General features: G+C 47.2%; 1 non-coding gene and 3 gene segments (V, D, J or C); 3 read left to right on the forward strand and 1 right to left on the reverse strand.

The window, feature by feature from the left end:
• Positions 1-1,295: 1,295 nt before the first annotated feature.
• On the forward strand, positions 1,296-2,027 carry LOC122478421. The segment is given in 2 exon segments: positions 1,296-1,428; positions 1,542-2,027. Coding segments are annotated over 2 exon segments (540 nt in total).
• A 6,534-nt stretch (positions 2,028-8,561) lies between these two features.
• On the forward strand, positions 8,562-9,213 carry LOC122478426. The segment is given in 2 exon segments: positions 8,562-8,695; positions 8,807-9,213. Coding segments are annotated over 2 exon segments (438 nt in total).
• A 9,556-nt stretch (positions 9,214-18,769) lies between these two features.
• Positions 18,770-23,091, forward strand: LOC122478416. The segment is given in 3 exon segments: positions 18,770-18,889; positions 19,000-19,334; positions 22,957-23,091. Coding segments are annotated over 3 exon segments (528 nt in total).
• Positions 23,092-23,543: 452 nt separating this feature from the next.
• On the reverse strand, positions 23,544-23,647 carry LOC122478438. The gene has a single exon (XR_006295997.1). It is a non-coding gene; the product is annotated as a U6 spliceosomal RNA (small nuclear RNA).
• Positions 23,648-24,734: the final 1,087 nt, after the last annotated feature.

The following is a 24,734-nucleotide window of genomic DNA, read 5'->3' on the forward strand; positions in this document are numbered from 1 at the left end:
AATTGAATCACTGAGATGGCTGCGGTTCACAGGAACAGACTCCCCCTGGGCTTTCATTGGACATCATGCCACACTCACCTACTTATAGAACAACTCCACCATAGTAAGCTGGTGGCAAAGAAAACATGACTTTGCAAAAAGTTTATAGCAGGCATCCTTTTTGCATTGTTTTTCCATCCATGTTTTTAACCACAATTTCATGTGTTCTCTGTAAGAAATACAGAACTGAGAGAACCATCCTAGTGATTGTACCTGCATTTTCATAATAACGATGTCATTGACTGAAATAAATCTTACTGAGAGAAATTTTGTGTAAAGGAGCACACACCCATTCAAAGAGCACACTGGGCTAAGTGCTGACTAACACATAAACTGTGTCACTGGATCCTTGTCAGAGCACCTGCTGCTGTTGCTCCTTCCCTCCTAGAATGGCCTGCAAGTTTGTCCTTTGGGCGCTGAGGTCAGTGTCACACTCAAGGCTCCCGCAGACTTGGGTCTCTTTGCTGGGAGAGCACATCCTGGAAGGAATCACTGCACATAGTATGAGGAGAGCTAATGTTTTCAACAAGCAGACATAGTGACAGATGACAAAGATTTTTTTGCGTAACGCCCCGAGGAATACACACAACTGTTTCTCCCCACAGCCTGAACAGAAGCTCTCCCTCTCTCCTCAGTGCTGCGGGAAAGTTAGAAGAAGGTGAGCTCTGGAAATCCGGGAGAAATCACGTAGCAGGAAAGGACACAGAATCCTACACAGAAGGGTCCACGTGTCCGGTGGTACTCATCATTGCACTGGGCATGATCTTGATCTAAGTGGACTTTTGGTAGAGACACCACCTCCTTCCTGACCCATGACCCATACAGGCGGCCATGGACTGACTCTCCCTGAGGAGTCTGAGTAGAGCATCCAGTCTGGCTTAGGTTATGGGAGGTTCCCTAGAGGGACACCTGGACTGACCCTTGTCGGGGTACAGTGGGCAGTGCAATGGGGGCACAGGAGCTCTCTTTGGTGGACTTGCCTACCAGTTCAAACAATGGCGGCTCTGAGTCCGAACACCAGGGGGCTCACAGGACCCATTGCTGTGGGTTCAGGGCTGATGAGAACTGAAACTTGCCACCTGTACTGTCAGTGCCCCCTGCACACGGCTCACAACTGTGTCCTCCTCACCCCTTGGCCTGAAACAGCCCCCCCTCGACCAGCCCCCTGACATCCTCAGGCAGAGGGAACTGACACAGGCCCAGGGAGGGGTCAGAGAGCTGGGGTCTCATTTGCATGGAGGGGGCCCTCCCTCCCTCAGAAGATGAAGAGGGGAAGGGAGAGGTTAGGGGAGGCTCTGCTCAGCCGTGAGGCACAGAAGACAGAATCGGTGATGACCACCACCATGGCCTGGTCTCCTTTCCTTCTCACTCTCCTCGCTCACTGCACAGGTGACTGGGTGAGGGCACACTGGAAGGGGATCTGGGAGGACATGTGGGTCCTGCTTCCACTGTCTTGTGTCCAGACCCCAGCATCACCCTGTCTGTGTTTCTACCCCTTCCAGGGTCCTGGGCCCAGTCAGTGTTGACTCAGCCGCCGTCCGTGTCGGGGTCCCTGGGCCAGAGGGTCACCATCTCCTGCACTGGAAGCAGCTCCAACATCGGGGGTGGTAATTATGTGAGCTGGTACCGACAAGTCCCAGGAACGGCCCCCAGTCTCCTGATTTATGAGAATAACAAACGACCCTCCGGGGTCTCCGATCGATTCTCTGGCTCCAAGTCTGGCAGCTCAGGCTCCCTGACCATCACTGGGCTGCAGGCTGACGACGAGGCTGATTATTATTGTGCATCATGGGACGATAGTCTCAGTGCTCACACAGAGCTCCAGGCCTGTGGGGAAGTGAGACAAAAACCTGCTGTCCCCACTGTGATGGTCTTTTCTTGTGTAGCTCCCACCTTCTGTTCCCTCTTTGTTTGAAGCAACACAGCTGCTTCCCCCTTGACCTAATATTGAGGCCTGAAACAAAACCCAATGAACCTCCTCTAGTCTATGTCCTTTGCCTGTCAATTCTTTCCCCAAAACCTGTCCTTATAGGCACACATTTTCTGTTTCATACATGCTGAGCAGAAATTCCTGGATGCTGGGGCAGGTTTTCCACAGGGACCAGTGTCCCTGAGGGTTGTGCCTGTCTGCTACGCCTACCATATGACGATACCACACACTGGATGCCTACACCAAAGATAGTGTATTTCTCTCAGTTTGGAGCCTAAATGTCCACGTTCAAGGGGGTGGCAGGATTGATTTCCCCTGAGGTCACTCTCCTTGGCTTGCAAAGGGTTACATTCATCCTGGGTCCTCACGTGGCATTCCCATGTGTGCTCACCCATGCTGCCTCTACCTCTTCTGTGAAGACGCCAGCCCTGTTTATGGGGGCAACACCCTTTTAAACTCATTATCCACGATGACATCTTTTAATGCCTTTTCTCAAACAGTCACAATGTGGGTTCGGGTTTCCATACAGGGTTTTGAGGGACACAGATGAGTTCATATCATGGTGTCAGGACTGACCCGGACACACAGTACAGCTGTGTCTGACTCAGGAAAGTCATTGTCCACATGATATGCATGAATGACATTTACTGAACCCTCACTACATGACCTCTGTTGGTTTAGGAGCTCAAGTCGCAGTGCAGAAGTGACGGGGAGTGTCCCCAGGCTCAGGGAGCCGACACTGTCTGGGGAAGAAAGGGAACACACAAGCAATACATTGTGCCTCACCCTGACTTCTCACATGAGGACCGAATGTCTCTGCAGGCTCCGGTCACACCCACACGACACACCCTGTGCATGACACAGACTTGTTCTCCGTCTCCCACCGATCAGCAGCCTCAGATTTCACGTGACTCGATCACATCACCCCTCCATCTGCCCTGACGCTATTGGGAGACTAGGGAAGGGATTGTGGGATTGATTTGGTTAACACAGTGTGTGTCTTGTGGGAATCGAACTCATACCCTGACTAACCACGTAGCTTGGAAGTTTGGGGTCCAGATCAGAGAGGCAGATGATAGAACTTTGAACAACCAGGTCCCCACCATATGCATCGTCTTCCCTCCATCCTCTTTGTAATTCAGGTTGGGACATGCTCTGTGAGCTCCGGCATCTGCGGAGGAGACACAGGCCAGGTGGTTCCCATCTCATAAAACTACACCTCGGGCCCCTGTCCATTTGGACATCTGCTCCTGGTCAGCTCAGGACAACACACACTCCCAGGCACAAGTTGCTGATGTGAAACGGAGGCAGGCCCAGGAGAGGTGAAGAGCATTAATAAAAGCAAATGATTTGTTTTCTTAGAGACTTTAAAAAGAATTCAGAGTGTTCACTGTTTTTGATCCTAGGATAAAGATGTATACATTTCAAATGGCTCTGTAAGAAAACAGTCACTGAATTCAGGTAATAACATAAAAGGTAATTTGAATAAATTACCTGCCCCCCCTTGCTCACACTCTGTCTTTCTCTGTCTCTCAAAGAAGAATAAACTTCAAAAAGTTGTAAACTACAATAAAAGAAAAGAATGGTAAAGAAAAGTATATCTTCAAACAATGCAAGGACAGAAAGATGTGGTTATATAAGTGTCACGTAAAGCGAAGGACTTGGCGGTTACAAGGGCTGAGTGCAGAGAGGGGGCAATGGCCTGACTGCTGGTGCGTCAGGTACCCTGAAGGTGCCCATCCTGCCATCCACCACCTGACCACCCTGCCTGCCCTCCAGGCCCCTCTCCATCCTGCAGCAGCTCCCCGGGGGAATCAGCTTTCTCCCCAGTGCACCCCCATCCTGCACCATAACCAGGGTATCCGGGAGGCCAACCCCTAGGTCCCTACCTGCTCCCTACCCCCCACCTGCTCCTGACATCCCTCCTGTGAATCCCTTGGCACCTGGCATGGTAAGACCAGGAATGCTGATGGAAAGAAGATGTGGAAGAAAATGAAGAAAGTTCTTACAGATATACAAAACCACAAGCATGGCAAGCATTCCTCCTCCTCCTCCTCCTTCTCCTTCACCTCCTCCTCTTCTTCCTCCTCCTCCTCCTCCTCCTCCTCCTCCTTCTCCTCCTTCTCCTCGTCCTCTTCTACAGCACTGTTTCTGACTGAGTACAGGGCCTGGACCCTTTCCTCAAGCCTTTCTGGTTCTGCTCTCCGACCAAGAATCGGATGCCATCTTTGTACTGGGGAAAATTAGCCCCATCATCCTCCTCCTTCACCCTCTCTGAGCCTTACTCTGCTGTTCAGCCATGACTGGCCGGGGTAATTGGGTAAGAATGACCATGGGTTAGTAAAGACTGTCTTCTCACTACTTGGATGGACATTTCAGCTGATGAGTTTAGTAGAACTCTTTTTGGCAAATGATGAGACTTCGGAGCTAACTACTGAAGACGAGTAGAAGAGGTGTCAGATGTGATTTTTTAGCCTTTTTTGCAATATTCGTGGTGTTGTGGGAGGTGATATGGAGTTTTAATTATGGAAAAGAGAAACTCTACCACTGTAGTGATGGGGGGCAAACGTTGGTCGTTTACTGGCAAATACACATCCCAGCAGGACTTTACTGACCCTACTAACTGGAAGGTTGCTGGGAAATGGAGTCCATTGGGTTGATAAGCTCAGGCCTGCCCTTTTGGAACCTAATCTCACTGGCGTCTCTGGCCCTTCGCTTTCTCCAGCTCTCATTTAATCCAAATAAAGCTCTTTATCCAAGGAAGAAAGGAAGGGAGGAAGGAAGGAAAGAGGAAAGGGAGAAAGATAGGGAGAGAAAGAGAGAGAAAGGAAAGAAAAGAAGAAAGAAAGGAAGAAAGAAAGAAAGAAAGAAAGAAAGAAAGAAAGAAAGGAAGGAAGGGAGACAAGAAAGGGAGACAGGAAAGGAAGAAAAAACAAATAAGAGGCAACTACTCCCACTGACCCTTTAAATTTCCTCTGTGCTCAGAGTCAGACCCTCAGACCCTCCAGGGTCTCCAAGGCCTCCCTGTCTGTTTCTCACCGGCAGTCCTGGGGGTGACAAAGACAGCTTTCTGTCTCAGGTCCCCATGGGCCTGCAGCAGTAAGTCATAACTGATGCTTCTGCCCCATGTTGAGCACTAACAATATGGCTCATCCTCAGGCTGCAGGCTGAGAAGGTCCTAGAGGCCTTGTTCCCAGAGTGGGAGCCAGAGAACTGAGCTGAGATCTCCGAGGGCCCATTTGTTCTGAGCACCACAGCTGTGGTAACGCTGAGAGAAATCTCTTGGAAGCAGCCCACATAATTTGCTCCAACACTGTTGCTAATTCCCGTACAGGTGAGGGTCACCTTCTGCCCCTGAAACCCTGACAGGGAGGCCTCCTGTGTCGGGGCACACTGTGCCCAGGACGCTGCAACAGAACAGTGGAGACACGGACAGGCAGGTCCTGAGGGAATGCCTCCAGCTTGTTCTTCAAAAGAGGGGAAGAAGGAGGCCAGCACACCCCAGCCCATAATCACTCGCCTTGCTTTCCACAGCCAGTCACCTAAGCGGAGAACGAGGGGGGTGAGGAGGAGAGGGGTCCAGGTCAAGGTGGAGACAGCCCAGGCTGTGCCCCTGACGGAGCCCACCCACCAGTGAGAGAACTGCACAAAGCCTCTCTCATCCCCTCCCTACTTTGGAGAGCAGAGAGGAATCCTTCATGCAAATCACTCCCCTCCTGGGTCCCTAAACCTACTCACTGAATATGGTGACAGCTGAGTGTGGGGTGGGGCTGGGGAGCCAATCGTGGTCCCCGGTGAGCATAGAGCAGAGGGTACAAGGCAGGGTTCCAGGACTGGGTGCCCAGCTGAGACACCCCTCAGCCATCCCTGCACCTCCCCCAATGCACAGGGACAGACCTCCAGCGCCCCCTGCTGTCTCAGAGTTCAGACTCACTTAGGACTGGGAGAAGGAACTGGAGTTGAGCAGAGAGAGGGACCCTCTGGACTTGAGCCTGCCTGGCACCCCACCCATCCCTACACAGGGGCGGGGGCTTCTGATCCCCCAAGTGAGACCTCCTGTGTGGCAGGCATCACCACACCTCAGTCCTTATTTCAGAGCTCTGGCTTCCTCAGCATGAATCACTCTGTGCCCCCCCCCCCCCACCACTTAGATAGTTGTGTTGTTGGGATGTCAGGTGAGTGACCCCCTCAGGCAAGTTGTGTCCTGCACTGAGGGATAAGAAGGGCAGAGGGCAGGCTCACCACTCCACGGGCTGTATCAGGAAGGCCTGAGGAGACATCCCATCTCTTTGTCATGTCAGGTCACTTCCCACCCAGGCAAGCCAGTCCCCATAATCCTCTGCACCTGAGCCCATCCTCACACTTGTTGGGGCAGGCTCCATTAACAAGAATGCACATGAGATTCTTCAAGGACAGACTGTAATTAGAAACAAGGGGCATGTGCCTCTCACGTTGCCTTTTCCCAAGAGCACCCATGGCGATAGTCAGCAGCACAGTCATCCCAGGATGCAGCCATAAAGCCCCAGTGGTGAGGGAGACACTGGAGGTGACTGGGTCCCCGGCACCAGATGGGTTTCCCTTCCAGACGGGACTGCATATTTGGGAAAACACAGAAGCTTGGGAATTGTAAGGACAGAGCTCATCCCATGACTCAGAAGTTCCTGGTGCTCTAAGCCCTCCTTTCTCAGTGTGCAATGTATTATAATTACTCACACCAGATCCTTCTCTAGTCCTTCTGTGTGTCACACAAGGTTCTACTCCTCCTGTAAATATTCACACAATTGTTTTCCCCAGTACTCATCTAATCCATCTCTGCACTGTTCATGACAATACATCTAGGATATATCTTCTGGGATTTATATCATATATATATGTATACATATATATATGAAACACAAACTACGTATATATAAACATGAGATATTGTTATGCACACACACACACTTCTAGTCATCGACTCTCGGTTAACATAGAACCGTGTCCTCTAGTCCTATAAATATATAATGCTTCCCATTGAATACCTCCCATGAAACATCTCCTCCTTGTCTGTCATAGTGAGTCAGATGAAAACCCAACAGGCTCCACGACCTTGACAGTTTTGTTTGTCCTTGCAGCACTGAGTGTCTGCAGCCTACCGGTACTTAACTGGTGCCCAGGAAAGGTTTTTGAATTAAAAAGAATACATCATTGTATAAAAAAAGAAAAAATACACAAATCCACATTCTTTACCTTATTGCCAAAACTAGTACCTCTTCTTTCGTTTGAATCATCATAATCCATCCACATTTTTAAGCACAGAGATGGAGGTCATCTTATACAAACACCTAGACCTCACACACATCCTCCAGGTAATTCCTAAATCCAGGGATCTCCACAATAAATATAATGCTAAAATGTCCACACTACCCAAAGCACTGTATAAATTCAATGCAATCCCCATAAAAACTCCAAGGGCGTTTTGCACAGAAATTAAAAAAAAAAACCCAAATTTTGTATAGAACCAGAAAAGACCCCAAATGGACAAAGCAATCTTGAGAAGGAACAAACCTCGAGACACCATACTTTGCACTTTCAAATTATATTACAAAGCTGTAGTCATGAACACCAATGTGGTATTGTTCTCGAGAGACACATAGGTTGATGCCATAGAATAAAAAGACCAGAAAGTCATTCAAGTTCCTCTTGACCACCAGGGAAGACATAGGCTGAAAACGGTCCTTTGCAAGGTCTCCGGAACAGAGCTACCATGGATTTGGGAGGGAATTCAGAACGAATATACATGGATCCTAGAGCAGATGCACCAGATGGGATGCTTAGGATCTCACTGCTATTTCCTGATGCACTTTGGGAGAGAAAACTGGAATGACTCAGACATCTGACAATGAGCACATTGACATAGAGGCCGGGATAGAGTGTGAATCAACACAATCCATCTGGGTAAGAAGCACGTGTAAAGAATAATCTCATCAGGGTCAGGTCCCATCTGCCAAAGTTCCCCATGGGAGCTGCCCTCTGCTCTCTGCTGCTTCCTGCATTGGCACGGGTGCCTGGAGCCCTGTCTCCGCTGTTGTATCCAGTTAACTCCTTCCTCTATTGGTACACATTTACTGTTAGAGGAATGTGTGTAGAGACAACTCTTCAGGCCTGACCCATTACGTGTCAAGGGAGCCATGGACAGGCTCACCCCCAGGAGTCTGAGTAGAACAGAGAGTCTGCCCTGAGGTAATGGGGGGCCACGTGAGGAGACCTGGTCTAACACTTAGGCAGAGGAGAGTGGCTAGAGCAGTGGGAGGCAGAAGTGGTCTCTGATGGGCTCTGCTCACGTCATACAATGGCATGTCTGTGTCTGGACGCTAAGGGGCACTCAAGGCCTGTTTCTGAGGGGTCACGGTAGATCAGAGATGAGAACTGCCACCTGCCACTGCCTGTGCCCTCTGCTCAGGCCTCACATCTGTGACCTCCCCACCCCTGCCCTGAAATTGCCCCCACCCTGCCCATCCCCCTGACATCCTCAGACAGAGGCACCTAAAGAAGTCAGTGAGGAGTCAGAAAACAGGGGGGTCGCATTTGCATGGTTGGGCCCTCCCCCTCTCAACAGATCAAGAGGTGAAGGGAGAAGTGAAGGGAGGCTCTGCTCAGCTGTGAGGCAACAGAAGGCAGGATCGGTGCTGACCTCCGCCATGGCCTGGTCCCCTCTCCTCCTCACCCTCCTCGCTCACTGCACAGGTGACCTGATGTGGGGACACGGGAAGGGGTTCTGGAAGCACAAGTGTGGGCCTGATTCCTCCTCTTGTCTCTAGACCCCAGGAATAGCCTCTCTGTTGTTTCTCTTTCCAGGGATTTGGGCTCAGTCGGGGCCGAATCAACCATCCTCAGTGTCTGGGGCCCTGGGCCAGAGGGTCACTATCTCCTGCACTGGAGTTGATAGTTACGTTGGTTGGTACCAACAAATCCCAGGAATGGCCCCCAAAACCATCATCTATAATAATAACAACCGACCCTCAGGGGTCCCTGACCGATTCTCCGGCTCCAAGTCTGGCAGCACAGGCACCCTGACCATCACGGGGCTCCAAGCCGAGGACGAGGCTGATTATTACTGCGTATCGTGGTACAGCAGTGCCAGAGCTTACACAGTGGTCCAGGCCTGTGGGGAAGTGAGGCAAAAACCTAGTTACTCATCTGTAAAGAGGGAAACACATCAGCAGTTGCCTCCTCAGCTTAGCCTGTGATTCTGCTCATTTTGTGACTGATGACTTGGACGCAGGTCCATGCAAGGGCACCTCCCATGAGTGAGGTTCCTCCTGTCCTTTCTGTCCTCAAAGTCACTCTCAGAAAACCCTCTCAGAGTCTTGATGGAAGAGAAATCTCTTGTTTTATCAGCTGAGGTATTTTACTTCTAGGCCAGATCATATCAATTTTTCCTTCTGATATAAAAATAAATGAACCATTTTTGTTTTTCCTCTGAACACTACCCATGTGGTGCCTGGAAAATAAGTCAGCCTTATTTGCATCTGGTACTATTATCTCCATGGCAGTGGCTAGTCTCTTCTTCTTATCTATTATTTGTGGAAAAATGCCAATTTAAAATTATAAAATTATGAGGATAAGTTTCAAAAATTTCGTCCATAGGAAAAACCCTGTACTTCAATGTTTATAACAACTTATTCCTAATCACGAAAGCCTGAAAGCACCTTAAACTTGGCATATGGATATTTATTCTAGGTTTAAAATAATCACCCAAACCAGGAACCAACTAAGAGGTCACCAAGGAGGTGCCACTTTTATAATAATTTGATAATTACATCCAACATTGGAAGAAGCAAAACTCTGCAAACATCTGTAGGTCGCGGGGGTGCTAAACGCTGAAAAAGAATGAATCATGTGAACAGAGGAAAACACTCTGAGCCACAGATTATTCCATATGATACTAATGACACTTAAATGACACTCTGTCATTGTCTGTCATTGTCTCCCAAACAAACGCAAACAAATCAGTGCACAACCACCACACATACCCATGTGTGCACACACACAAGGACAGGGTGTGTCTGGGAGCTCACGAGCCAACCTAAAGGGCCCCCATGAGGCAAAACTAGAAAGATTTCAACCACAGGAACATAAAGGTTTGGGTTGTAACTCAGTGTCTACACATATGTCTGCCGTCCATATTGTTAACTGATGGTATAAATAAATGGAATCAGATGAGACACATTCCCATCCAGAGATTTCATGGAACAGGTGTAAACATTTGGCTTGAATGACGTCAGGCATAACCCCCACTCAGTAAGTATGCACAAAGGCACCAACAAGAGGGACAGTCTGAAGAAGTGTCACAGTAAGAGAAGCTTAAGGACAATTCACAACTCAATGTCACAAAGAATCATTAACTGGATCATACAACAGAAAAGGGACATTAGGTAAAAAGTAAGAAAATCTGAATAAACTGTGGATATTAATTGTTACGTGTTGAACTGTGTCTCCACCAATTCATGCGATTAAAAGTTCTAAAAACTCCCATATTTCGGGATGAGACCTTATTTGGAAATGAGAGTGTTGCAGATGTAATTACCAGGATGAGACCAGTAAAGTGTAACTGCATGTGTTCTAGGCTTTCTCTGTCTTTGTTTTTCCTCTGACTCGGCCTGCAATGATGCTGAAAGGAATCTCACTATTTTAGAGAAAAAGGCCTATGAACCCATCCTACATTGTCCAGAGAACCCTGATATTACCGGGAAAAATCTAGACATTTTATTGTCTTTTCACTGTTAACCCATGGAACATTACCAAATAAATATAATAGGAATGAATGTGAGTGGGATTCCCTTTCCTGAATGCCCCTTAATGGATGAGCTGAGAACGAATTTCTAAGAAGATAGAGGTCCCTTGTGCTGTATAATGTTTTATATCAATGTTCATCCTGAGAACACTTACAAAACTGGACTAATAGAGAGGAAAATGAGTCATAAGTACACCAGAGAAGAAAATTAAATTCCAGACTGAGTACAAAGGCCCGGTCAAAACCCAGATTGGGAAGTAAATACAGTGGATACCTCTCTGCGGAGAGCTGGTAGTCTTTTGACAAACAGAGACTTCAAAGAAAAGAGTAATAAAGGAATTTAAATTGTTTAAATCTAAATCTAGATTTAAGAAGAGAACAAAATAACAAAAATGATATTAAACTTAATATATTACATAATGATGTTGAATTATATTGCATTTAAATGGACACATTGTTCCACTTACAGACATGGATTGACATAACAGAGCATAATGGTTAAAATTAAAAAAAAAGTATACCCTGCAACCATGAAAGTACAAAAAGATGTGGTTATATAAGTGTCACGCCAAAGACTAAGGGAAGAAATATTCTAGAAAACCAGTGACACATTTAATAGTGATAAAATAATCTATTCAAGAAAAAAAATAAGCTCAAATATAATAGCATACCTTTGCAAAACTATCTGAAGAATAAATTATAGAAGCAAAGAGAGGAATAACTAGTCCACAATTACAGTTGCAGATGTTAACACAATGGTCTTAGTAACTGAATGAATGCAGAAAAAAAAAATAGTACACATAAAAAAGAGAACAGAAGAATTAAAAGGAGTACAAATCTGAACGGTAATTGCTTAAGTAATTACATAAAGACAGGAGTAAAAAAAAAAACTGAGGGATTTCCTGATTTACTTCTAATGGATTTGTACGCTTTATCTTGGTTCTGTGAGCAGGGGTGGCTCCCTGCGTTTCCTTCTTATTCCTTTTTTTCATCTTCCCACCTCTCTTATCTTCTCCTTTCCTTACCACTGACCCAGAGCTAGTGCACAGCAGGAAGGGATGCTCCGGCCACTGCACTGGGAGGACGGACTTGGCATATCTCACGTTCCTGTTCCCACGTAGTTCCCACATCCCCACCTTTACACATGTGACACAAACCCCTTTAACTGTCCTCAACCTTATTTTTCCCTCTCATGTCCTTCCCGAGAGTGCACACAGCTGGAGCCCTCAACCTCACCATCATCCTTTCCCTCACCCTCAGTCCATGGCCACGGTCACCTCTCCATGCTCTTCCTTGTGGGCCCTACTTGCTCATCTTCCTCCTCCAGATTCCCTGTATACTCAGCCCTCAGGCCCTCCGGACACGGCCTTGCCTGCTCTGTTGTAGTCAGGCACATTGTTGAAACTGACACCACAATGTCTGTCTAAAGTGTAAGTTTCTTAGTTAATAATACTGTACTGTAGATTTGAAATTTGCAGACAGGATAGATCTTAAGGGTTCTCATGAAAGAAAGAAGGAAAGAAAGAAAGAAGGAAAGAAAGAAAGAAAGAAAGAGAAAGAAAGAAGAAAAGAGAGAGAAGAAAGAAAGAAAGAAGAAAAGAGAGAGAAGAAAGAAAGAAGAAAAGAGAGAGGAGAAAGAAAGAAAGAAAGAAGAAAAGAGAAGAAAGAAAGAAGAAAAGAGAGAGAAGAAAGAAGAAAAGAGAGAGGAGAAAGAACGAAAGAAAGAAGAAAAGAGAGAGAAGAAAGGAAGGAAGTGAGGGAGGGAGGAAGAAAAATAGAAAACTGGCATGTATACGAAGTGATAAATGTATTGATTAGCTTGATTGTTTCACCTCACAGTTTTAATGTATATCCAATCTCCATTCTGTGCCTTAAGTGCATACAATGTTTGATTTTTTATTATACTTGGAAAAGCTGAAAAGTTAAGCAGAATTAATAATAAAAACAATATGTTGCATTTCAACAATATTTCTCCCATTTTCAATCTCTAAGAAATACAAATAAAATAAAAGCCAAGCACCTCACTCTGACATAGAAGTACTTTTACATTTAGGCGTCAAATGTCCTCACCCCTTTTGCACTTACATTCCATTTGCTCATAGCTGCTGTCAAATGACGTAGTTTCCGTCCCCTCAACACATCATATCTGATGGCCCACCCACCTCCAATTCCTTCTTTCTTCTGGGAGGGTAGTGTGTTTTATTTGTCCTGCTGTAGAAACCCTGGTCCCAACTCTCCACCCAGAGAACCAGTCTCCTCCCTCACGTGGCCCACCTGAGACAGCAGCTCAGGTGTGTGCTTCCAGAAACTGCCTTCTCAACCCACTGTGGCCCCATTCATGGTGCTTGGTGGTGATTCACCACATTTCTTTCTCTGACAAACACAGAAATTCTCCTTGGGAAGGCTGCTTGTTCATATTAGTTACCTTGGGCACTAGGGCATATGGCATGTGGATGCTTGTGGTCTGACAGTGGCCAGGCTGTCAGGTCAGTGTCCCTGACATCCTTTCCAGGGACAGGCTGAAGCTTGACCTGTGGGCAGCAGGGGGCACTGTCGGCCTCCCCAGGAAGAGCACACTGGGGGCCCCCTGCTGTGTACCCTACAACCCCCTTAGGGCGCCCACACTTTTGCCTATGTGTGCTAGTGGGGACTCAGCAGCTGTGTCCCCTCTGGCTGGGAGGGGTCTGCTGCTCACAGGTCTGTGGAAGGTTCCGGCAGCTGCTTCTTCCCTGGTCCCTCCCAGGAGACAAACTCTGAGTCTCTGTGGAAATCAGCCCCCTCTTTCTAAGGGACTAAGCTGACACTTCAGCTAGTAGGCAGGACGGAAAACTGTGTGAACAGCCGGTCCCCATGAGTCCATGGAGAAGACAAAAGAAACCGCTACATGCCCGCCCTGATCTGGGGCTGCAGGAGGAGGATCCATCATGGCCTGGACCCTTCTCCTTGTGCTCCTGGTGCTCCTGGCTCACTGCACAGGTAGGGACATCTCCAGATCCATGGCAGCTCTTGAGTGGGTGTCACCCTCACTGTCACAGACCATCAAGCAGCTTAACCTTTTCCGCTGCCCCGTTTCCCATGAGGGTCTGTGTTTACAGGTTCCCTGTGCCAGCAGGGGATGACCCAGATACCCTCCTTCTAAAGACTTCCACTGTGCTCCAGATCTATGGGGAAGTGAAACAAAAACCTGACCTGCACCCTTCTGACCTGGTGTGCCCCTCACAACAGGGGCTCTACCACGCCTGGGTTAGGGGGTCAATAGCGTTGTCATTTCTTCTGTCAGCACCTGAGTTTCCTCAGTCCACTTGATCTGATAGTATCACATACTTTTCTTCAGATCAAAATTTGGATTAATCCATTGATAATATAGTCTCGCCCTGTTAATGTTGCACTGGAAGTAATCCCATGCTCACAGATTAATAGCTCTTAATGAAGAAATTGGATAAGAATGAAAAGGCTGATTCCGGCCATGCTCTCTGGAGAGTGTAGAGTGACTCAGGTATGCTTCTGGTCTGAGTGTTTCCATTTGGGGTTGTGATGCAACCCCCACATGCACGTGGGAATTGTATTATCTATTCTAGCATCAACCTCCAAAAATGAAAATTAGAAATAATATCATCTACAATAGCATCAAAAATATGAAACATATAAGGAAAGATCTGAAAGAATTTGAGAATTTTATGCACTAAAAATTATAAACCATTCAAAGGGAGATTAAAGGTTTAAATACATGTACAGATCTATCGGGCTTATGGGTCTAAATATTCAACTTGGTAAAGATGTCAATCCTCCCAGAATTGACCAATACAATCATTGTAATAGCTTTGGTAAAATGTCCTTGAAATGGTGGGGAATTTTAGAAAAGAAAAAAAGAAAAGAAAGTAGAAACACTAAGAAAACATGTGACTAGAATATAGCCCTGGGAGAATCCTGCCCTGTGTCCTCAGGCCAGCTTGTCTCTGAGGAGGATAAGGCCCAGGAAGTAGGTCTGAAGTCAGAAGAAACAAGTCAGGGTGAGAGCACAGACATGCAGTGTCAACCAAGGACACGGACCGGGTAGAGGACCCTCTGTCCGAAGGCCGAAGCACAGAGTGTGAGTGCAACAGGTCTGTTGCTGGGGACCCCTGGCGACGAGTGTATATAGTGCCCCCACAGTGTGCATCTGGGGCGATGGTTTCTGTTCATCACTTCAACCTGGCGAAGGACCCTGTGACTTGTAACTTGTTGGAGAATTGGGGCCAGAAGACAGGTACATGAAGAGGGCAGCATGTGATCTCAGAAACTCTGTATTTTCAAGGGTTACAAGTGAAACTTGCATCCATAATTCCCGGGAAGACAGTCTGAGGAAACTGATCAAAAAGAGGTCACCTCCAATGGCTGCCTTGGCCTCTCTTGGAAGGCATGTGGGTGTATCCCTACCCCACATGGGATGTTGTTTGCCTGGTCTTGTGGAGGCATATGTAGTGGGAAGTCATGCCTACTGGAGAAGTCTTGTGTGCTCAAGTTCTTGACTGCAACTTAAGGATGAATTTGAACCCCCCTGACCAGCACAATGAAAGCCCCCATGTCCCAGGCCTAGGAGGAAATGAAATTCTAGCTCCTTGAGCACTCACGCCCAATTTCATCTGCCTACAATGACAGTTTTCATGGATTCTTTCTACTAACTTGTCAATGTAAGGCAAGATCTACATGATCTTGTAAGGAATGATCTGATCTGTGAGGAAATTTAAAATGAGTGTGTATCTTAGCAAATGTGTATCAAGTCTCCTGCACCGATGTAGCAGAGGAACGCCCAGGGTTTCCTTCTCAATTTGTATTCAGATTTATTTTCTCCTTTCTGCCATTTCCTCCCCATTCTCTAACCTTGCTGGCATCCCGAGCTTTGTGCTCCGAATCCCCAAAGTGAGTTAGGCTTTGGACCAAGTAATAAGGAACTCCAAATATCCCTGCCCCCTATATTTTCTGTAATTTAGGTTCCTGTTTCCAGGATCTACAGACTCATCCATCCATGAGGTTGGGGTCAGATCTCAAGAACAAAATCATCTGTAGCAGAAAAAGCAGCAACATGAGATGAAATTGTGGCCTGGCACAAAACACATATGTGGAAGCCATAGATATATGGACTGGGGAGATCTTGTCTCATTGTTATCTGAGATGAAACCTCTGGCTTCAGGTGTGCCAAGGCATGATTTCTTAGGTCCTGTCCTAAGACAAGTCTGACCACTGGGTCCAGACATGGGGCCATCTGGACAAACACTGTTCCAGATCAGTGAAGAATCAAGATGCAGCCTCCCTCCTCCTCTTGTGGGCCCTTCACTCTCTGGACACTTATTGCATCTGACTGTACATAATTTACAATCTGTCCTCATCCTCTCAAACTATGTCCCCAAATCCAGTCCTTGGCAACACATATTGTGATACCGTCTCGCATTGAGCAGAAATCACTTGATGCAATGGTCAGCTTTCCCTGGGGGCCAGGTCCATGAAGTGTCAGGTTAGAACCAGAGACACAGGAGTCCAACTGCATTTGACTTAGGACAGTTGACTCACCAAGAGTTCCTTCGTCCCACACTATTTACTAAAACATACTTGGTGCCACACTTGGTCTAGAGGCTCAGGATACAGTGTAGGCAAGACAGGGATTGTCCCTGTCCTCAGGGAGCTGACGCTATCTGGGAAAGGGAAAACAAACCAGGAAAAGCATAAACACATGTAAAATGTTACCATGGAGGGAGGGGAGTTGAGTATTGTAGGTGGATACAGGAGCCACTGGAGCATTTGACAAAAAGACACAGGATCTAATTCAAGCTTATGAAGAAAAGTCCAGATGTTTCAGTGAACACGCATGAGGAGGAGGGAGGAAGGAAGCCAGTGGGAACACCGGTAGCTGTTAGAGGATAATGGGCAGATTCAGCAAGTTTGGGGAGGAAGGAGGCACCGAAGAAGGGGGTGTGGCTTCGAGCTAACCCTTAGGAGCTGGATGGCATGTGAGTGAGCTCCTAGGGAGAACATTCTTGATCAGGGGTATGGAGATGAGGCCCCAAGTTCACCCCCATGATGGAAGCGTCAACAACCTCCCTGCCTTGTTCAGTGGCAACATGGGGATATTTCGGGGTGTCTGGGTGGTTGGGTCGCTTAAGCGTCTGACTCTTGATTTCAGCTCAGGCCATGATCTCACGGTTTGTGAGTTCAAGCCCCATGTCAGGCAGCTTTGCATTGGCAATGTGGAGCCTGCTTGGGATTCTCTTTCGCTCTCTCTCTCTGCCCCTCCCCTACTCATTTTCTCTTCTTTCTCTCTCTCTCTCTCTCTCTCTCTCTCTCTCTCTTTCTCTCAAAATAAATAAATAAATAAAACTTAAGAAAATAAAACACAGGCATATTTCCTCTCCAGATAACAAGTGGGAAATCCTTCAGGACTCACTCTTCTTTCTCTGATAGTTATCTGAGATGACCCTTCTCCATGACCCCCATGTCCCCAGGCTGATTTTCCACATAGGAACAAAATGCCTCTGCATTCCCATGTATCGCATCCACACAACAAGCCATCCAGAATGAGAGATCCTCGTCATCCTGGACCCATTGATCAGGAATCCCAGCCTTCAGGACTGGACCAGATCTCTTACACCATCTTCCCTGCCATCAACATGGTACCAGAAAGAAATTCATCTGATTTCTCCCAGAAACAGAGGTTCATCCCAGCATTTGGGGCCAGGATCAATCACATTCTGACAGCATGACTGGAAGATGTGGGTCTGGATAGGAGAGGAAAAGGTCAGACGGTTTGTGCAAGCATCCCCACCTTGTATATCACTCAGCTCTTTATTACCAGCTCTGCCCTCCACCCTCATAGCTGGTTCATGTTTGAGTCTTGTGTTGTGTACGTTAAGAGCTGAGCAGGGGACACAGACCATGGGGTTTCTGTCTCATACGGTTGTAATTCTGACTCCCAGAGCTTTCTAATGTCTTATAAAATATAAGACATCCCATGACCACCTGTGGTTTTCTCCTCCATCTATCCCTTCCTCAGGAGAGGACCAGTTCCAGAGGCCCAGCACAAGATGCTCTGTACACATCCCAGGATGGTTCCCCATCTGTTCCAGTCCCCAGTAAGTGCCACTCCAGGTCACCTCAGGATCATTGCTGAGAGACTCCACCTCACAGGGAGGTCACAGAAGGCACTACCACATTTAACCTTTTCTGTGTTCTGGGAGTGGGATCAGAATTAGCCAGACTCAAAAAGCCAAATATCTGATTCTCATACAAATACAGAATGGACAAGTATAAAATATGCTATTAAACTCATCTATTAGTGAGAAGACCAGTAAAATGGTGAAGCTTGAATAAAGAGCAGATAAAAAATAAAAATACTTACAGTTCACCCGGAAAATGGACTTTGAAAAAATATTTTTGTGTGTTGGAGATACACTGCTAAATTTGTAACAAGCAAGGAATCATATAAGAGGAAAAAACATGTGTCTTGCACAGAAAGAGACACATCTTCATGGGGGTAGCACAGTGCTCTGGATTTGATCCTGACTGAAAAGGAATCTGAGCAGAGACACCACCTCGACCCTGACCCATGAACAGCCAAGGTAGCCATGGCCAGACCTTGAAGAGTCTGGGTAGAGTATACAGCTTTCCTTGAGGTAATGGGAGGCAACATAAGGGGATACCTGGCCCTAAAGCAGGGGATAGGGGACAAAGCAGTAGGATGTCAGGAGGTGTGCCTGACTGGCTCCAGTCACATGTCACACAATGCTGTGTCTGGGCCTGGACCACCAAGGGACACATACAGCCCATTTCAAGGGTTAAAAGGTGATCAGAGCTGGGACCTGCCACCTGGAACTGCCTGTGCCCTATGTTCAGGGCTCACAGTGGTGACATCCACACCCCCTGGCCCCACACAGCCCCTCCCATACCCATCCCCTTACCTCCTCAACAGAGAGACCTGACCCAGGACCAGTGAAGTGTTAGACAGCTATGAGTCTCATTTGCATGGACAGATCCTCCCCCTCTTAGAGAATGAAAAGGGGAAGAGACCTATTAGGGGAGGTCTGCACACCGTGGGTTACAGAAGGTAGGAACAGTGATGACTTCCACCATGGCCTGGACCCCTCTTCTCCTCACCCTACTTGCTCACTGTACAGGTAACTGGATGTGAGGCCAAGGGAAGGGGCCCTTGGAGGACATGTGGGTCGTTCTTTTTCCTCTTGTCTCTAGACCCTGGCATCACGGTCTCTGTGTCTCTCATTTGCAGGGTCCTGGGCCCAGTCTGTGCTGACTCAGCCACCATCAGTGTCTGGGACCCTAGGCCAGAGGATCACCATCTCCTGCACCGGAAGCAGCTCCAACATCGGGGGTGGTAATGCTGTGAGCTGGTACCAACAAGTCCCAGGAATGGGCCCCAAAACCGTCATCTGTTGGGATAACAGCAAACCCTCGGGGGTCCCAGATAGATTCTCCGGCTCAAAGTCTGGCAGTTCAGGCACCCTGACCATCACTGGGCTGCAGGCTGAGGACGAGGCTGATTATTACTGCTCAGCATGGGATGATAGTCTCAGTGCTCACACAGTGCTCCAGGCCTGTGGGGAAGTGAGACGAAAACATGCTGTCCCTGCAGTGATGGGATTTCTTTTGCAGCCCCCATCTTCTGCCAAGACAGCTGGTTCCCCTTTTGTTTGACCTAAATCTGAGGTCTGAAACCCAACTCAGGGAACTTTCTCTAGGATATGTGTCCTTGTGCTCTCAATTCTGTCTCTGCAGCCTGTCCTTGCAGGTACACATTTTCTGTTTCATGCAAACTGAGCAGAAATTCCTGTACGCTGGGATATTGCCCTGGGGACAGAGTCCCTGAGGCTTGTGCCTGTCTCCTAGGGCTACCGTAACATAAAACCGTAGACTGTGTGGCTAATCCAAAAGATATTGATTTTCTCACAGTTCTGGATGCTGAATGTCCAAGTTCAAGGTGTTGCCAGGTTTGATTTCTCCTGAGGTCTCTGTCTTTGGCTTGCAGATGGTGGCGTTCTTCCTGGGTGCTCACATGGCCTTGTTTGTGTTTTCCCCTCTGGTGTCTCTACCTCTTCTTATAAAGACATCATCCCTATTTTTTAGGACACCACCCATATGACCTTATTTATCCATAATTACATGCTTCAATGCCTTATCTGCAAACATCACAATGTGGGTTAGGATTTCCACATAGGGTTTTGAGGGCACACAGTTCAGTCCTTATCAAGGGGTCAGGACAGAACCAGGACTCAGAGTCCAGCTGTGTCTGGCTTAGGATAGTCCACTCTTCCAATGGTATGCATTCACACCCTTTACTGAACCCTTGCTACATGGCAGACTTGGGTCTAAGGGGTCCGGACACAGCAAAGGAAACACATGGAGGGTACACCTGCTCAGGGAACTGACAGTGTCTGGAAGTAGAGAGAAGAAACAGAAGTAAAACATACTGTGTCTCAGGCTGACTTCCCAGATTGGGACAAATGTCCCTGCAGTCCCAGAATGAGGTCCATACAACACACCCTCTGGACGGGAGATTTGCCCTCCATGACCCACTGACCAGAAACTTCGGTTTTCAAGTTGCCTGGACCACATCACTCCACCATCTCCCCTGAAATCATCATGGTGACCAGGGAGGGGATTGTCCAAGTGGCTTGGGTAATACAGTGGCTATCTGGTTGGAACTGGGCTTAGTCACTGACTAATCACATGGCTGGGGATTTGGGGTTCAAATAGGAGAAGAAAATGATAAAATTTCACCAAATATGGCCGTGCCTACCACCTCTTCTTCCCTCTACCCTCTTTGTTATTCAAGTTGGGACATGGACTATGGACACTGGCATCTGGGCAGGGGACATGGCCAGGTCGTTTCCATCTCATAAAATCATAGCTCAATCCCATGACCATTCTGATGTCCATGCACCTGATCAATTCCAGACCAACACACACTCACTCCCAGGCACGAGGTGTTGATATGAAATGTAGGCATTCACATGAGAGTTAGAAAGCAGAAAGTATAGGGTCACCTGGATGGCTCAGTTGGTTAGGCGACTGACTTCGGCTCAGGTCATGATCTCACAGATAGTGAGTTCAAGCACCGTGTCAGGCTCTGTGCTGACAGCTCAGAGCCTGGAGCCTGCTTCGGATTCTGTGTCTCCCCCTCTCTCTACCCCTCCCCTGTTCACACTCTGTGTCTCTCTGTCTCTCAATAATAAATAAACGTTAAAAAAATTAAAAAAAGAAAGAAAGCAGAAAGTATATTACTCACATGATGACCTTCTCTTCCCAGAGGTAGAAAGAAGGTAAAGAGTTGCAAGAAACTTCAATGGTGGTCACTTCCCCACCACCTGACACCTGTGATCACCTTGTGATCATGATTTTGCATGGTCTTTGCAGGACCTAGAGCACAGACTTAGCATTGCCTGACCAGTTGTCTTGATCCCTCTGTAGAATTGAACCATGCAAAGGGCTAGAAAAAAACAAAGAACAAGACTGAGATTTGGATAAAGGACTGCACATGAGTTAGGGTTCTCCTAAGAAAAAGAACCTATAAGATGCATGTGTATATGTATGTGTAATATAATGTATGTCTATGTGCATGTCTATGTGTGCATATCAGTCTATCTGAGATATTTATTTTAAGGACTCTTTAGCCATTGTTGTAGAGGTTGGCAAGTCCAAAATCCACAGTGTGGGCTGGAAGGCCACAGACCCAGGAGAGGAAGTGGAGATGTTGTAGTTTTGTTCTGAGGGCAATGTGTTCCCAGAATCCCTTCTTTCTGTGCAAGGTCAGTCTTTTCTACATCAAGGCCTTCAACTGATTGGATGAGGCCCATTCGCATTATGGATGGTAATTGGCTTTAATAAAAGTCTACTGACTTAATTCCATTTTTAAAAATTTATTCCTTTATTTGAGACAGACAGAGAGAGAGAGAGAGAGAGCACAGTGCGGGGCGGGGGGGGGGAGGGAGGCAGTGAGAGAAGGGGAGAGAGAATCCCAATCAGGCTCCGTGCTTTCAGCTCATACCCTAATGCAGGGCTCAATCTTATGAACCGTGGGATCATGACCTGATCTGAAATCAAGAGTCAGTTGCTTAACTGACTGAAGACCCAGGTGCCCCTACTCATTTACTTCTTAATATCATGTGAAATATATATTCGCAGAAACTACTAAAATCATGTTAGACCAAACATCTGGCTCTCATGGCCTACACAAGCTACACATAATTTAACCATCACAGACCCAGTTCCTCAGGGTGTAGAATGGACTAAGAAGTGTGAGACAGGTATGCCCTCATTGGCGATTTAAGGATCAAGGTGTCAGGTCGTGGCCACCACAGACTGGATGCCCTTAGTCCTCCCTGTTCTTACTTATCACCCAGATGAATGCTTCCTGAGCTCCAGCAGGGATCCTACCCTAGCTCTGCCCCACTCTCTGAAGTGTTGACCCTGCCCTGTGCTCACAGATCTCCACACCTCTCCCAGCTGATCCAGCCTCCACCAGGGACAGAGATCCCAGGACAGAAATGCACTCTCTACTGCCCCCCGAAGGAGCAACAGCAGTAGACAGAATGACATGATTTTGACACATCATTCCCGGGATATCTCCTCAAATCTCTGGACTCAACCAGAGATGAGCCAAATCATTGACTCAACCATGTACCCTGGGACCAAGGTTCCTTTTTTGTCTCCACATCATGCTACCTCATCAGCACTTGTTTCCAATCCAGAATGAAGCCAGACATCACTGACCAACACAACCCAAAGGTCCTAGTGCTCCTCCAGTGACCCAGGCTCAGGAACATGAGATCCAACCTTCTTGGGCCCCACAGTCAATCCACTCCATCCTGCAGTGCTAACTACAGGTTGACTACTTCTTCCACTTTGTCCTCTCCTTCTTCTTCTTCTGTTTTTTTCTTCTTCTTCCTTGAGACTCCCCTGTCTGTGTCTCCACTGCTCTGTTACAGGGTCCTGGGCACAGTCTCCACTGACATAGGGAGCATACATGTCAGGGTCTGTGGGACAGAAGGTCACCCTCACCTGCACTGGAAACAGTAACATTGTTGGAACAAATTATGTGGACTGGTACCAACAGATTTCTCACGGTGGCCCCAAAACTGTGATGCTCAGGACAAGTAGGCTCTCACAGTTCCAGATCTCTGGCTCCCACTCTGGGAACACAGCCTCTCTGACCATATTGGGCCTACAGCTTAAGGACGAGGCTGACTATTACTGCTCAGTGTGGGATGAAAGCATCAATGCTGACACAGTGCTACAGGCCCATGGGGACCTAAGACAAAAACCTGCCCCTGCCCCTCGTGGTCACCCCCATTATTGCCTGTGACAAACAGGGAGACCATGGACACCCTAGAGGGTGTGAGTGTCTGCTCTGAGCACAGAATGACCTTAAAAGGTCGGTCACAGTTGCTCTCCCTCATACTGTTTTTTTCTAAAAACAAAGCAAAACAAAACTATTGAGATAATTTGCATGCCACAAAGTTCATTCATTTACAGTATACAATTCCATGGTCTTTAATATAGTTCCACAGTTGGACAACCTCTATCATGACTGAATTTACCACATTTCCATCACCTGCAGAGAAACCTTGGACCTACCAGCAGTGAAGTCACTGTCGCCACTGCGCTCAGCCCTTTGTAGCCACAAATTCCATTCTGTCTGCGGTGATTTCTTGTGGGTATTTTACGTGCACTGTAACACTGAACATGTGCCATTTTAAGTGCCCCATTCACCCACATTAGGTGCATGCACATTGCTGTGGGAACATCACCATCTGTAAATGTATGGAATGTTTCACTTAGTTGCATATCACCCTTGCGTGGAGCCCATGCTAATCTATCTGGAAGTTTCCAATTTTATTGCATAGGCTGTCAAAACAAACATGTGATGGCCTTCTGTTGCCGAATTCTTAGGTGTAATATGTTTTTGAGGTCCATCTAGTTATACCTGGCTCTGTAGTTCACTTTTTTAAATTGGTGACTAGTATTTCACTGTATGGATGCACCATATATTCATTATCTATTTATCAGCTGATGGACATTTGTGTCGTTGACACCTTCTGTCTATTTTGCATTGTGTCTATTGCTGCCATAAACACTCCTATACAAGCTGTTTGTGTGGACATATATGTTAGTTTCTTTTGGTTTGATACCTAATAGCTGAATGCCTGGGCCATATCATGACTTTATTATACACTTCTGAATAAAGTGCCAGACTGTTCTCCAATGCGGCTGCAAAGGATTGCATTCCCACTAGCATACATGAGGTTTCAGATGACCATCTCCTCATAAAGCTGAAGTGGTATGTAAGTGGTTTTGCTCTGCATTTCCCTAATGAGTAGGGATGTTGGGCTCCTTTTCATGGTCTCTACTGTTTCTATCACATTACCAGCAGCCTAGGCTCTGAAACTCTCCAGGAAGCATTGGCTTTAAGGAGCTTTAGTCTGAGCTATTGTTGAAATTGTAGGCTCAGCCTGCTCACGTGAACACAGCAGAAAATCCTCGCTCAGGAAGATAATTCTCTCAGAGACACTGGAATGGGGAGACTGAGGGACAACCCTGCCACGTGAGGACCATAAGTTAGGAATGTCCTGTGGATTCTGCCTGTGCCAGGCACGGCACGCACAGGACTTCAGACCTGTTCTGGAACCTCTTCCTGACCATGCCGTTCACTAGTCAGCACAGGAGACAAACTTCAGGCTCAGCAAGTCTCCCCATGGCTCAGAAGAGAAGGTGCCCCTGGGAACCAAGGAACGGTGGCAGCCCCTTCTTCCCCGCCAACACACAGTGGCAACTTTATGAACCCACACATTCCACAGAGACTCCAGCCCATCCCTGACAAAAAAATGCATAAACTCTAGGAAAAAATGAAAAATCCTTTCAAAAAGATAGAAAAGGACTTGCATAAATAGAAAGATAAACTTGTTGGTAGTTTGGCTTAATGATTTCTTTTTCCCTAATATTTATAAG

Source organism: Prionailurus bengalensis, unplaced genomic scaffold, assembly GCF_016509475.1.
Source record: "Prionailurus bengalensis isolate Pbe53 unplaced genomic scaffold, Fcat_Pben_1.1_paternal_pri Un_scaffold_61, whole genome shotgun sequence".
Classification (NCBI taxonomy): domain Eukaryota; kingdom Metazoa; phylum Chordata; class Mammalia; order Carnivora; family Felidae; genus Prionailurus; species Prionailurus bengalensis.